Raw genomic sequence first — 13452 nt, 5'->3', positions numbered from 1 at the left:
AAATTGGCTACACAAAATTGTTGCAACAAGACCTTGTGTCCAAGATCAATATGAAGATCAGAAATAGGACATTGCACCATGGAATTGAAATACTTTATAATCTGAACTTGACTGAAATGCTTGCTTGACCTGAAATTGACCTTGAAATAAAAGGAACAGCTAAACCTTAATAGATCAAAAACTACCACACAAAGGCCGCCTTGCTAAGAACAAGTTACAACCGTGGTGATTTATTAGTCTCAACTTTTCAATACATGGATTAACCTAACAAAACATTCAATTTACTAACAGATCTTTCTGTTTCTTTTAGGTGTGATTTTTCTTAGGGAAGAAAAATGCACAGGAAAAAAGTTGCTAGGAAATAGAGATTTTCTAAAGAACATTTTGGGGCGTGTGTTATGAAAGCAGTAGTGTTTTGGCAGAGGTTGCATTCCAGAAACTACCAGATTTATCATGTAAATTGTATAACTGTATCTGATGATGGTAATTTTTAAGCAATGTTCTGTGCTGGTAAGCTATCCCCCTGTGTCTGCTATCGCTAAGTATATTTGATTACCTGTGGTTCATTGTCATTGCTCAGGTCCTTTAAGGTCTATAATGAAAGATCTGCATTCTGATGACAACGAGGAGGAATCAGATGAGGCAGAAGATAATGACAATGACTCCGAAATGGAGAGACCTGTAAATAGAGGGGGCAGCCGAAGTCGCAGGTGAGTGTCTTGGTAGAGATGAGGTTCCCTGGGATGGAATCATACCTTTTCACTGGATCTAAGAGTATAACCACAGCAAAAATGTGAAATACTAAAAACGATGCCAAGTAAATAGTCACATTCATTTTTTTTTAAGTATTTTGAATTTGTTTTATTTATTTTTATTAAAGTATAGTTGACTTAACGTTAGTTTCAGGTGTATAGCATAGTAATTCAATAGTATAGTATATATGTATTTTTTAACTGGAGGATGCTTGCTTTATACTGTTGTGTTAGTTTCTGCTATACAACACAAGTTAGCCAAAACTCTCTCTCTCTCTCTCATATATATATATATATATATATATGTGTGTGTGTGTGTGTGAAACCCCTCCCTTTTGAATCTCGATCCCACCCACCCCTCATCCCACCTCTCTCGGTCATCAAAGAGTGCCAGACTGGGCTTCCTGTGTTATGTAGCGGCTTCCCACTAACTATTTATTTAACACCCCCATGCTGGGTCCACAAGTCGGTTTACTACATCCGCATCTTTGTTCCTGCCCTGAATATAGGTTATCAGTACCATCTTTCTAGATTCCATATATAGATGTTAATACACGATATTTGTATATAATATATACTATTTTTATAGATTACATGCTGTACAAAGTTTAAGTTGGGGCACCTTGGCATGCTTACACTCACTGTTCCCCAGGGAACTATTTATCCCTTGTTCTCAGAAAGGAGAAGTTTTTCCTCTATAAATTTTACAGAGAAAAAGTCCTATTGGAAGTTTTTGCTCTTCAAAGTAAATGCCAGGATGGCAGGACTGGCTGCTGAAATGAACTCTGCTTTCATTTGAAGAATTTGTGTAGCTTCGTTGTTGTAGGTATTCATAACTCAGAATTTGAGGAAATATGTTCGCTGTTTGTAGTTAGAAATGCATGATTGATTTCAATGAATTATGTGTGACCTAATTAAAACTAGGATCACCTGTGTATTTTCCAGAAACGAAATTCCTTTTAAGTGTGCTGACTGTTACTTAAGGAGCTTTAATGGGGCGAGGCATACTTCTGCATTGGAAAGATGCTAATTCATGTCACTTATAATTAATAGTCAACCTGAAATTGCCTCGAGGATTTTATTTGTCATGAGAAAAACAAATTGCTGTGCTTACTTTAATGGGTTTTGAGTAGGAAAAACTATGAATCTATTTGAACTTAAAATCCAATTACATTGATAATATATTGCGTTAAGTCTTTTCCCATTATCCATTACTGGGTAGCAGGCCCTAAAATTCCCCAAAATGATGTGATCTTAACCCAAACTGGACAGACCATATGTTTGCTAATTGGTAATTCCTTCGTGTCCTTGGAGAAGAGCCTCCTTAGAATATGTACCCTGTCCCATCTCTCAGTGGTTCTTTCTTATGGCTGTACTCAATTCCTTTTTCTCTACTCGTCTCCTCAAATCACCCATATGTATTCCTTTTAAATAAGAGAGGCATAAGGAACCTTATGGTCTTGGCCTTATAATGTTTCCCTTTACAAGTCTTTAATCAGACAAGAAGGAAACTGATGGGGCAAAAAAAAAAAACACCTAAAAATGAACTGACACTTGTAGGTCAGTTCATCTGACTACACTTGTAGTCAGATGTAGGAGCATCTTTATAACAATGGAAATCCTGACCACTGACTGCTTTTACATTTAGCTGGTGAAAAAATGCATAACCAGTCTAGATATCTCCCAACTTACTTTTAGTATGTAGAAGACCTGGATACTCTGTGATGTGCTGCGGCCTGTCCCCTCTTTGCCTTGTCCCCTGAGTCAACATGGGTCAGATCATACATGTTTGTGAGTTGACTGATGTGTGATGCATGTTGTTTGCAAGGCTGTCCCTCCCTCCTGACATATGCTGTTGGCACAGTCCCCGCCCGGGTAACATTTGATCTTCATTGCACTTGTGAAGTCTCAACTGTTTAATCAGTTTAAATACTCAGCCTTCCACTTCAGTCAAGAAGCATTTTAAAGCGGCGCTTCAACTGAACACTTCATTAATGTAATTTAGTTAAGAAAAACAAGTTCCATCAGTTTTTTCCTAAAAGGATGTCCCAGTGTATCCTTTTCATTTCCTGTCTCATATCTTATCTATCTGAACGTATTATAGACCTGGAATGTGATTGCCTATTCAGAATGACAGAAAAACTATCCTGATTTCTAAAGCATTTTCTGTTTCTGAGAAGAATATTGTATTAAGTTGCTATATAACCAAAGAGAGGGAGCAAACACTGAAGGACATTTCTAAAAGAGTACATACATTCAGCAGAGTAAATAAAGAAATATCTCCTATTCTCGCTGAAAGAAAATTCCATTTTGAATGGAAAGGAAAAAAAATGAGGAGGTGATATTTTTATTGTCTTTCATTGTTGAAAGACATTGTATTTTTCTAAAGCAGTTTTCCCAAACACACTGTCTTTTCATGTTCTGTGGTGTATTTCCAGGGAATTGTATCGGAACTAGGGTCAACTTTGCATCATGACACAGTGGAAATGATTGGTGATGGGTCTGTCATGTTGAGCTTCACACCTCCCACCCTCAGATGTCACCCTGAACTGTCAGTCCTGCAGGGCCATGATCCACATTCTTCTTAGCAGTTACTTCCATTCCTGCACCCTTTTATTTTAGCCGTACTTGTAAAATTTTCACCTGTAACAAATAGGCAGAGGGAAAGGAATGGGGAAAAGTAACCTGTGAACTGTCTGATTTTGCTGAACTTCCAGCTTGGGTGACATGCTTATGACAGTAGGTGGATGGAGCTGGAACAGGGAGATAAATGAATAAATGAAGGCAGCAAAATATACTGGCTGAGTACTAGGGCTGTGGGTCACGTTGCTTGGATTTGAATCCTAGAACCAGCACTCTTACCTCTGTGACCCTATGTGAGTGATTCAGTCTGTCTCAGTTTCCTTATCTATGAAATGGAGATTATTAAATGAGAAGTAGTAAGTCAAATGTTTAACCCCTTTCTAGATACAAAGTAAACGCCAGCAGGTAGTAGCGATTGCATGAACTAAAACCAGTTCCCAATGATTAATGTTTGGATGCCTTGCTCTCTACCCCTAATTCTTTGGATATTTCAAGAATTGTCTGTAACGCTGCGAATGACTTCTCTGTTTCTTTTCAGAGTTAGCTTAAGTGATGGCAGTGATAGTGAAAGCAGTTCTGCTTCCTCACCCCTACATCATGAACCCCCGCCACCCTTATTAAAAACCAACAACAACCAGGTAAGCTTCTGGGTCTGCACTTCTCACGATTCTGCAGAACTCAAAGTATGCCAGGCTTTTTACCCCTTAAATTTTAAACAAAGTCCCTCTTGACAGCAAATATCTGGGAATCTACAACCTTAGGACTAAACACATAGGGTAAAAGAACTTAAGTTGTCACAAAAGTATGACATTGGATGAGTTAGTTAAATGTCAATAGATGCGGGACAGGATGGTAACAAAAAGTGTTGCCCATTTACTCCTGATTTCTGTATATTTTCCCCGTCAGTTGGGAAGAATATGACCTTTGGAGCTAGTATGAAGCCTGGTTCTTGTTTTACTGACTTATAGTAGTTTATTGGTACAAAAAAATTTTTCAATTTAGCCTCAGTTTTCTCATCTGTAAATGGGGATATTAATGTCTACCTTACTGGCTACTGGGAGGGTGACAAAAAAGTATGTGTAAAGAGCATGAAGCATGGTTCATACTTCTTGGCAAACAGGTGATGATATATGGTTAGTATAGGTGCTCTGCCTCTGTGCTTATCCAGGAAGAAAGGATTATCACTTGGGATTGTAAGGAATCATTTATAAAATATAGAGTAAACAATGGTCATTATCACTGTTGTTATAAATCCAGCTAAAGGAAAGCTTATTAATTTGATAATCAGAGTAAAGAATATAGTTATTTGGATAGGTCTAGGCAGAGCTTGCAAAGCTGCGATGAAGAGCTTTTGTTAAATGAATGATTATTTTAAACACTTGATAAAATAAGCTGTTTTCAAGTATTGTAAAAAACCTCATTATGCATTGGGTTGATTCTCTATTACCATGTTATTCTTTTTTCCTTATTTAGACAGATTCCATGAGACCTCACAATAATTGCTTAATTCAAGTTACCATATGAATGTTAACTTGAAAATGTGGTTTGTAAAATTATTCTGTTTCACAGGTGTCCTACCTGTTGTTTTAAATGGCCTTATCCTTGAAATCTGTGAGCTTTCTTTTATGGGGAAAATGTGATTTTTATAGCTAAAGATGTTTTCATTTCAAATTTCCTATAAAGCAAAAATCTCTTAAAATTTAAAATTCCTCATTTAACTGATCTACAACTTAAAGCCTCCATTATTAGGTAGGAATAATATCAGTGTTCTTTACCTCACCAGTTACAATTCAACTACAGTTTCCTTGTGTCCTACATGTGACTGCAGGCCCAACCTCGTCATCCATTACAGACTGACCTGCAAGGAGTTGTACTTTCTTCTTCCTTATCCTAACTCCCCACAGTCCGTGTGTCTCCCCACCTCCAGGGCCAGCCATACCCATGACCCAGCCAGCTGTCACCTCAAGTGTGGCTGCCCAGTACTCCCAAGTCCAGCATGTCAGGGGAAACTGAGGACCACGGGCATAACCATCATTGCCAGTCAGTTGAGAAAAGGGCCCTAGGCTGGCTAGCTAGATAACTTTGACGATTCTTTTGTAAGTGTATGCTTCGGTATAAACTGTCAATAGAATAGCATTTGGACCTTGAATATATTTTTATATCCAATTTCAACCTATGTAGGCCTGATTTCTGCTTCCAGTGGGTGGTGTATTGGAATTAGGATTCTTCCTGGGCGGTGATGGTGGCCTTGGCAGGGCCAGGAGGGCAGGGCATTATAGGATGTGCTTTTGTGCCCTGCAGTAGTCTCCTTCAGCATTGTTCCCAGGTGGAGTGAAGACTATGCTTGCTAAATAAATGCAGCTCCAACAAGCCACCATCTTGCCTTGCAGACAGAACTGCCTGGACCTGCTGCAGTCTTGACCTGGCCCTGGTTTCATGGAAAGGTTTAGATTCTTTGTCAGACTTTTTTTTTTATTGACTGTCTGGCAGAATGAAAAAAAGCAAAACAAAATTGAAATGGTACCATCTATCTAGAAAGGGTAAAAACTACTTTATCCGATTAAATAGCATACCACTGGTTTCTTGGCATATGTTTATTTGACAAATGTAGCTTCACACATGTGAGTCATCAATCTCCCAGGAATACTCAGTTATATGTCACTTTCTCCATACACCTAGAAGCATAATAAGGAGGTCCATATGCTTTCACTTTTAACTAGTTAAGGGTAGGAAATATATGTACCCCAAGGGTGCTTTCCTCTTTGGACCTGTGTCTTAGAACTGGAGTGTGTTTAGTCGTGTGTGTGTGTGTGTGTGTTTGAGTGTGATAGTGATGATGATGAGATGATCTGAAAGTTCATGTGAAATAAGCGAAAACTTACCAGGAAGGCCAAACTGTGAAATGGGCAGACTCTTGAGTCTTCTTCTTTCATATCCCTCGCCTATTCTCTCTCTGTCTCTGTAGGTTGACAGTAGTCTCAAAGTTTCTGTAAATTACCAGGCAAAGTTATGGTTTCCTTACCTTTTCTCAATTTTCTCGGGACTGGGGAAGAGAGAAAGTGCTCACTGAGTCAGACATTTCTAATTCTTGGAAAAAAAGTGAACAGAGAGAGAGCCATATGTCAACAAACCAAGTAATTAACCTGAGTATTGTTAGGAGCTACTAGTGATCATTAACATCAAAGACCCAGTGGTAGAGAATCCATCTGCTGAGTAATTGAGTTGTCAGTCCTCACAAAAGAATACAGAAAAATAATAATCTTGAAAATCTGATTCTCAAGCCAGATCCTCAGATTAAGGATAGTAGCGCAACTCATCATAGTTTTATTTTCATAGACTATCACCTGCATACATGGTGCCTCTCAGCAGTCTGGGTGGCTGTTTTTTCTCCCTACAGCTTAATAGAGAAGAATAATGCTGTGCCATTTTAGCCAAAGTTTTTTTTTTTTAATCTTCAAACTTCTTTATGTGAATTTCAAACAAAATCAAAATTCTAGATCCTTTTTGGCTGAAAGTATTGAAGGGGAGGGAGGAGAGGGGGGACCTCAAAGGAAGGAAGCGATCCATCGGACCCAAGTTAATATTCAGAATATCATAAATCACCTATCAGCCTGGGAGGCGTGTTGAATGAAATAAAAGAGTCCATCCAGTTAAACTGGTTTGAAATTGGCCTGTGGAAGACAAGGTGCCATATTTTTCTATTCTGGAGTCGTTTCCTTAAAGATAAGAAATGATCATAAATAAAACAATTGTCTTCAGCATGGATCAGCTCTCAGAATGAGGTTTTGACAAAGCTGTTTATTTTGGAGCAGGGAGAGATCAAAGCAGGAAGATTAACTGAGCCCTCTCTGGGCAGCCCCTCAGTAACTCGAGGCGGATCACTGACACCCGGGGCTTTTGTTCCTGCCTCTGCGGCTTCAGAAGAAAGAAACCAGGATTTCAGTGTCTGTCTCTGGGCCTCCTGTGCCGCAGCACTTATGGAATGTGTAGGATGGGATTTCAGCGCCCTGCGTGTTCTATTTTCTGCTTTGAAGAGAAGGTGGTGGAACTCTCTCAACCTAGTTCACGACTCTGTGGACCCCATGGAGAGTTCTCGGTCACTTGGTCCCCAGAGAACAATGACTTGGGGCAGGGAATGGCGGGGTACGAAGGGGAAGGATATGATGGGAACAGAATTCGGTTTTCTAATGCACAAGGCAGGCAGACAGGGGCTGTTTTTTCCCACTCGCCTGCATTCACAGCAGATCGGCTCTGCCTGGCCCAGCCCTGCATCTGAGTTGGCGAGGAGTGCCATCTACTGACCTACTTACTCCTAGGTCGCAGTGCGAACGAACGTTCCCTCGAGGTCTCATTTCCAGCCAAAATAGAGAAGGGAATTCTGAATGTAGTGGGGGTGTTCGGTTTCCTTTACTAAAAGCTATTGCTTTGCCTCTGCGATTAAGTAATTTCCTTGTGTTGCCAGAAGTATTATGTTTGAAATTAGCCCGGTCACGTTGGTCATCTGGTATCTTAATCTCAAAAACGAAGGAAGAAAGGCGATTCTCAGGCAAGATGCTGTTAGGAGCTCACTTCTTATACATTTCCCTAAATTCAAACAAACATGTATTCCTTTTGAGAAGTATTTGGTCTTTTCTACAATGTCATCCTCAGCAAGTAAAGTGCTTTTTAACAGTAGAGAATTTCATGGCTAAATGGGAACCTGGATGCTCCCTTGCTCCTAGCTCTCATTTTATTTGTCTCATTTTTGTCAAAGTTCAAAAAAACATTAAATGTTAGGGCTGGTACCTGAACTTGGGTTTCTGAGCCCAATCAATGCTCTCTTCACAAGTTAAATTACAAAATAAATGTGGATTCATTTTAAAAGTCTTCTGTGCATTTTGGAAGTGGTAGACCTTTGAACAGAACTGTGAGACTTGTGTGTGTATGTGTGCTAAAGCAGAGTAAACTTCAATATCTCCTTTATTGGCATTTTTTTCCTCAATATTAGCTTCAGATTGTAACTCATTTGATAATGAGAATATAATGAAAAAGACAAATTACCTTTGCCTTTATGTTTTTATATGTCTGTAAACACTCATCAATAATTTCAGTGGTTCTCACCATTTTAAGCATAATTCTCAATTTTGAAAATTCTAATTAATCAACTGTGTTTATTAACTAATAATATATTTCTCCTTTTTATTAATTAGAAATGTAACTCCCCACCGTCTGAACAGTATGCAAAACTGCTCTTCATAACCTAAGCTATGATTGGTTCAGATCAAAGGAAAGGCACTGGGTATTTTGTCATGGGTAAACACATTATTTCTTAGAATACAGAAGATGGTCCTGGCTCTTTATTTCTTGAGTAGGAGGATTCCAAGTTGGGAGCAGCCGGTGTGGCAGCCACCTTCACTTCCAAAGCTTCCTGAATTTAGTAGACAGGAGTGCTTTTTAGAATCTGAGAGGCAGGTACTAGAAAGGGTATTTGAGTGTTTGTCTTATCATCCTTACTGCACTAAGCATGGGTAGTCATGTTGAAACAACAGGATGAATAAGAAAAATTTCTTGCCAGAGGGGACTGTAATCTTCTACAACTCAGCTGCTGTGCATATGTGTGAGAGTGTTGTCACTAAAGAGAAGCAGCCTTGGAAGCTTAGATCAATTTCCTTATCGTCACTTTTTTTAAGTTCTCTTGCCCTGACTCAGCATTTCAGATATAAGTAATTTATTTTCCCAGAGAAAGTCAGATTAGAGGAGAAGAAATAAAATGTGAGGAGGAGAAATGCTCTTTGGAAAGTGATGTTATTATGCATTTCATTCATAGTGCTTTTGTTTATGTGGCAGGTTAGCCAAGCAGTGCTAGCAATCAAATTTAACTGTGTTCTCTTTGATCCCTAGATTCTTGAAGTGAAAAGTCCAATAAAGCAAAGCAAATCAGATAAGCAAATAAAGAATGGTGAATGTGACAAGGTAGGTTTCTAGTCTGTTACCGTGAGTAATGTAGCCCTGACACTATTGTTTCGTTGTGTTTCCCTTGATCATTCTTTCTGGTTCTCGTTTCATTTTCTTCATCAGAAGGGCCTGAAATCCCCAAATGACAGGCACTTCTTCCCAGTGCTTTGTAGTTTATTTTCAAAGTCTTGTTTACATCTCCAGTAAACAAGATAAACTTGGCCTTTTGCTATCCATGATGGCCAAGGGATTTCGGGTACATGGAATTAGGAGGTGAGAGAGTTGTGGTGGAGGTGGAGGGTTAAGGAATCTCAGACTTAAGTGAGCAAGACATCTGATCCCACTGCAGTGTGTTTTCCCCTAGTGTGCAGTCACGCATCCAAAATCTGACTTCAAGGGTTGTTGGGGGTTTGTGGCCTGTTGTAAGCAGGGTCCTCACATGCTTTGCAGGATCGGGGTAGGCCTGGATAATGCCTCACAAACCTTTATTTGCTTTCATTGCAAATGGCACGAAGAATACCCAGGCATTTATGCTAACAAAGACATGAGTCTGAGCACATGAAGGTGCACCCCAGCCTTTTCAGGGGAACTCTTGACAAGCCAGATGCTAATTTGGATAGTGACCTCTATTTTTCGTAAGACATTCTTCTGTCCTGTTACTTGCTGTTCACTGTCCATGTTAGATATGACCAGGAGAGGTTTTTTCCCCCTCCAACTTGCCCTAATTACATGATTAGTAATATGCATTGATACTCCCATGTTCAAACTTAGAAATATTATAACTAAGAGAAAAAAGCCTAAGGTGGAAGAATAATTGAAAAAAAGGATATGTACTGTGATAATATGCTTAAGCTCACAATTTTTCATTGAATTCCCTTTCTCTCTTTAGAGGCATTGTTGGGAGAGGGTTAATCCTGTTCACTTGGATCTTACTGAGAGTAAATAAGTTCACAAATTGACTTTTGTAAAAAAGCTGCCTTGAAAAAAAACTAGTTGGCCAAAGGAGAGTTGGTCTGCAAAGGCCTTGGGCGGTGCATCCACACAGCTTAGAGTAGAAGGTAGAATGTGCAGCCTCTGACCACCTCTGGTATGTTCTTACTTGTTTATCCTTTTATTTTTGAACTGCTTCCTAAATGCTTGTCGTTGGGGGCATACCCTTCTCTTTCAGGCATACCTCGATGAACTGGTAGAGCTTCACAGAAGGCTGATGACATTGAGGGAAAGACACATTCTGCAGCAGGTGAGGAAGGCTTCTGAACACCACCCTTTGCAGAAGCCTTGAGGTCTGGTTCGTCCTGCGCTGGTGTGGCAGCGCCTGGAGGCCACACTGGCCACATGCTGTCTGGGCCAGTGCCACCTGCAGAATATTTGGGGAGGGGGCTTATTTCCAAGGCTACCTGGAAGTCTGCTTTGGGGCTTCTTTGGTGCCACAGACAGTGAAAACGGGGCACTTGGGGAAGTGACGATGCTGCAATATACTGATCTCAAGCCATCTGATGCTGTTGTGTGGGCTGACCAGGGGATGGGAGGAATGCAGAAACCTTTGGGGCCAGGCTTCTGGTTTCATGGGAAAACAGTGATAAGAACTGCAGTCAAGTGCTGTAAACATTTGTGATTCAATTTAGTAACCTTTGCCAATGCTATTCTAAGGAAAATAAATATTTTCCTCTTTTGTCTTATCTTGTTTAACATACATTCTATTATTATGAACTCAACTGTGGAATACTTGTAGAGTGGGGACATTTCTGTTAGTACAATTTGATGTTTTGAGAAGTAGGGTGGTTTTTAGTTTTCATACGGTTACAGTATGTGTGCCCATTGCATAACACTCAAAAAGGTTGTATTCTAAATTCCAGGGTAGGTTTGTAGATTATTTTGCTGCTTGAATTTTTTTAAAGACTGCTTTCAAATGACTTGATGTTACTACTTAATCTACCCCAGCTGTGTGTATATGTGTGTGTGTTTTTAATATTTAATGGCTGATGGTCACATTTATATTCTGTGTACATTTTTGGTTAAATCTATAAATACATACTCTCAAACTTTGCAAGTTCCCTGATTGGTGTGATAAGCTTTTTAAACCTTCTAGAGTTTCAGACTTGAACAGAAGACTACAGACCTATAATTCTTAATTGAGGATAAGTTGCATTTCTTGCATGTCTATCTAAGTGTGTAATAGGTCAGGGAGCAGGATCTGAGCGGCTTGCTCTAAGACATATCCTAGTATATCGAGAGTATTTTTCTTCAGTTTTTTTCTGTACAACTGAAAATTAGTCAGTTAGCCTGCCACTTGGCAATTATTTGGGGCCCATTTCCTGAATGGTGATGGTAAATCTATTTAGCTGATTTTCACATTTTTTCCCTGAGCACTAGCTCTGAACCACTATGGAAAAGCTGTCTAATATAGCTATTATTGCACAGGTTGGACCTAAATAGTGTCTCACAGGAGAGCAAGATAGATGTTTGGGCAGTATTGGGACCCCCTTCTCACAGAAAGCCAGCCAGTGAATCGAGGATACTAGGCCACTGGGCAGGGTCTTACCGTGGGGTGTCATTGGCATTCCCAATTTCACATTGCCCTTTATTTTGACCTTTGAAAGCATAGTGAGGGAAGGTGGCTTAACTGGAGAGTTTCATGGAAGTGGATTATTTTAGCATTCTAGAGGGAGAGAGTGATATCTATGAATTTTTAACCTGGCATAAAGGCACTCCAGGGCCCACAGTGTTTCAACCTAATTGCATTCCCAGGCCGGTTGAAAGCTCTCAGTCTTTGGCCTTTTGCCTTGTAATGCAGCTGAGGCTTGTGATTATGATACCATGATGCATGTCCTGTCACGGTTTACTGCTTAATTAATTCCTATTGTAAAGCATAGCACTATTGAGCACTGATGTTATTCTCCACCTTGAGCGCTGCTCATCCCGTGGACTGCATTCCGGAGTCTATGTCTTTTCTGCCATGCAGACTGTAGCACCTGAGATAGGATTTCTAGTGAGCCCGGGATCCCATCCCAGTCCTTTTCCTATGAAAGGCATCCCATCAGAAAATCTGGCCTGACATTTTTATTTGGCTCACAAAAAGTGGTTTATCTCTTTTACTCTGGGGTCATGCAGTGCTGGCACCCGGCATCCAGGTTAATGAACAGAAAGCATTAGATCAAGAGAGGCTGTGTTCTTAAGGCCCTTTTCCATCAGGTAAAAATGTAGTACAGTGGACACAGTCAAAACCAGAGATGTCAGTACCTCGGACTAATAATTTCATTCTTCTTTAAACCACATGTTTAGCATTTATTTGGAAAGGGAGACTGAACACTTCTAAACTCTCCTGCAGTTCCAGCTCTGAGTCTGGGCTTGCATCCTCCTCAGGAGGTAAAAAATAACCTCTGAGGGAAACCAGGGCTTCCTTAGAGGCTGGTTCAGCAGTTTGGGTAACAGCTATTAAACAGAATTTTCTTTAGGGAGATGAGCAATAAATGGTATGGCAGAGTGTTATAACAATGGGGAGAACTCTCCCTGAAAAGTGTTTTGCCGAAAGTGATCTTCTCCACCCTGGGGAATCTCCTGTTGTATTTTAGAATTCCTTGAAGATTTGAGCCTGATGGCCCACCTCCTAACCCCAATAGGACACATGTTGTCACAGTCATAGAAGGGGCTTCCCTGTCCACACAGCAGGGGCCATTCTGCAGGAAGACCTAGCTCACCCCAGCACTGACTTCCCTCCAGACAGAAGCAAAACTTGTTCATGACTTCTCACTCCGTGAAGAGGCTGCTTTGGGTGAAAAGAATCCTTTTAAAAAGTGTGTGTGTGTGTGTGTGTGTGTGTGTGTGTGTGTGTGTGTGTGTGTGTGTGTGTGTGTGTGTCTGTGTGTGTGTGTGTGTCTGTGTGTGTGTGTGTGTCTGTGTGTGTGTGTGTGTGTGTTCAGTCCCTCAGTTGTGTCTGACTTTTTGCGACTTTCTGGACTGTAGACCACCAGGCTCTTCTGTCCATGGGATTCTCCAGGCAAGAATACTGGAGTGGGTTGCCATTTCCTCCACCAGGGGATCTTCCCAACCCAGGGATCAAACTCACGTCTGCTGCTCTGCAGGCAGATTCCTTACCACTGAGCCATCAGGGAAGCCTATATACACATACATACATACATACATACATGTATATATATATGCATATATATGTAAAATCAGACTA

General features: G+C 40.3%; 1 protein-coding gene across 1 annotated transcript in view; it reads left to right on the top strand.

The window, feature by feature from the left end:
• MLLT3 (MLLT3 super elongation complex subunit) overlaps nt 1–13452 on the top strand; it is a 288355-nt gene that overhangs the window by 265482 nt on the left and 9421 nt on the right. The window contains 4 exon segments of the mRNA XM_043486609.1: nt 581–710; nt 3874–3973; nt 9216–9287; nt 10438–10509. Coding sequence (XP_043342544.1) covers nt 581–710; nt 3874–3973; nt 9216–9287; nt 10438–10509 — 374 coding nt within the window.

The sequence above is a fragment of the Cervus canadensis genome, chromosome 14 (genome assembly GCF_019320065.1).
Source record: "Cervus canadensis isolate Bull #8, Minnesota chromosome 14, ASM1932006v1, whole genome shotgun sequence".
In the NCBI taxonomy this organism is placed as follows: domain Eukaryota; kingdom Metazoa; phylum Chordata; class Mammalia; order Artiodactyla; family Cervidae; genus Cervus; species Cervus canadensis.
This window is presented reverse-complemented; position numbering and strand designations above follow the sequence as displayed.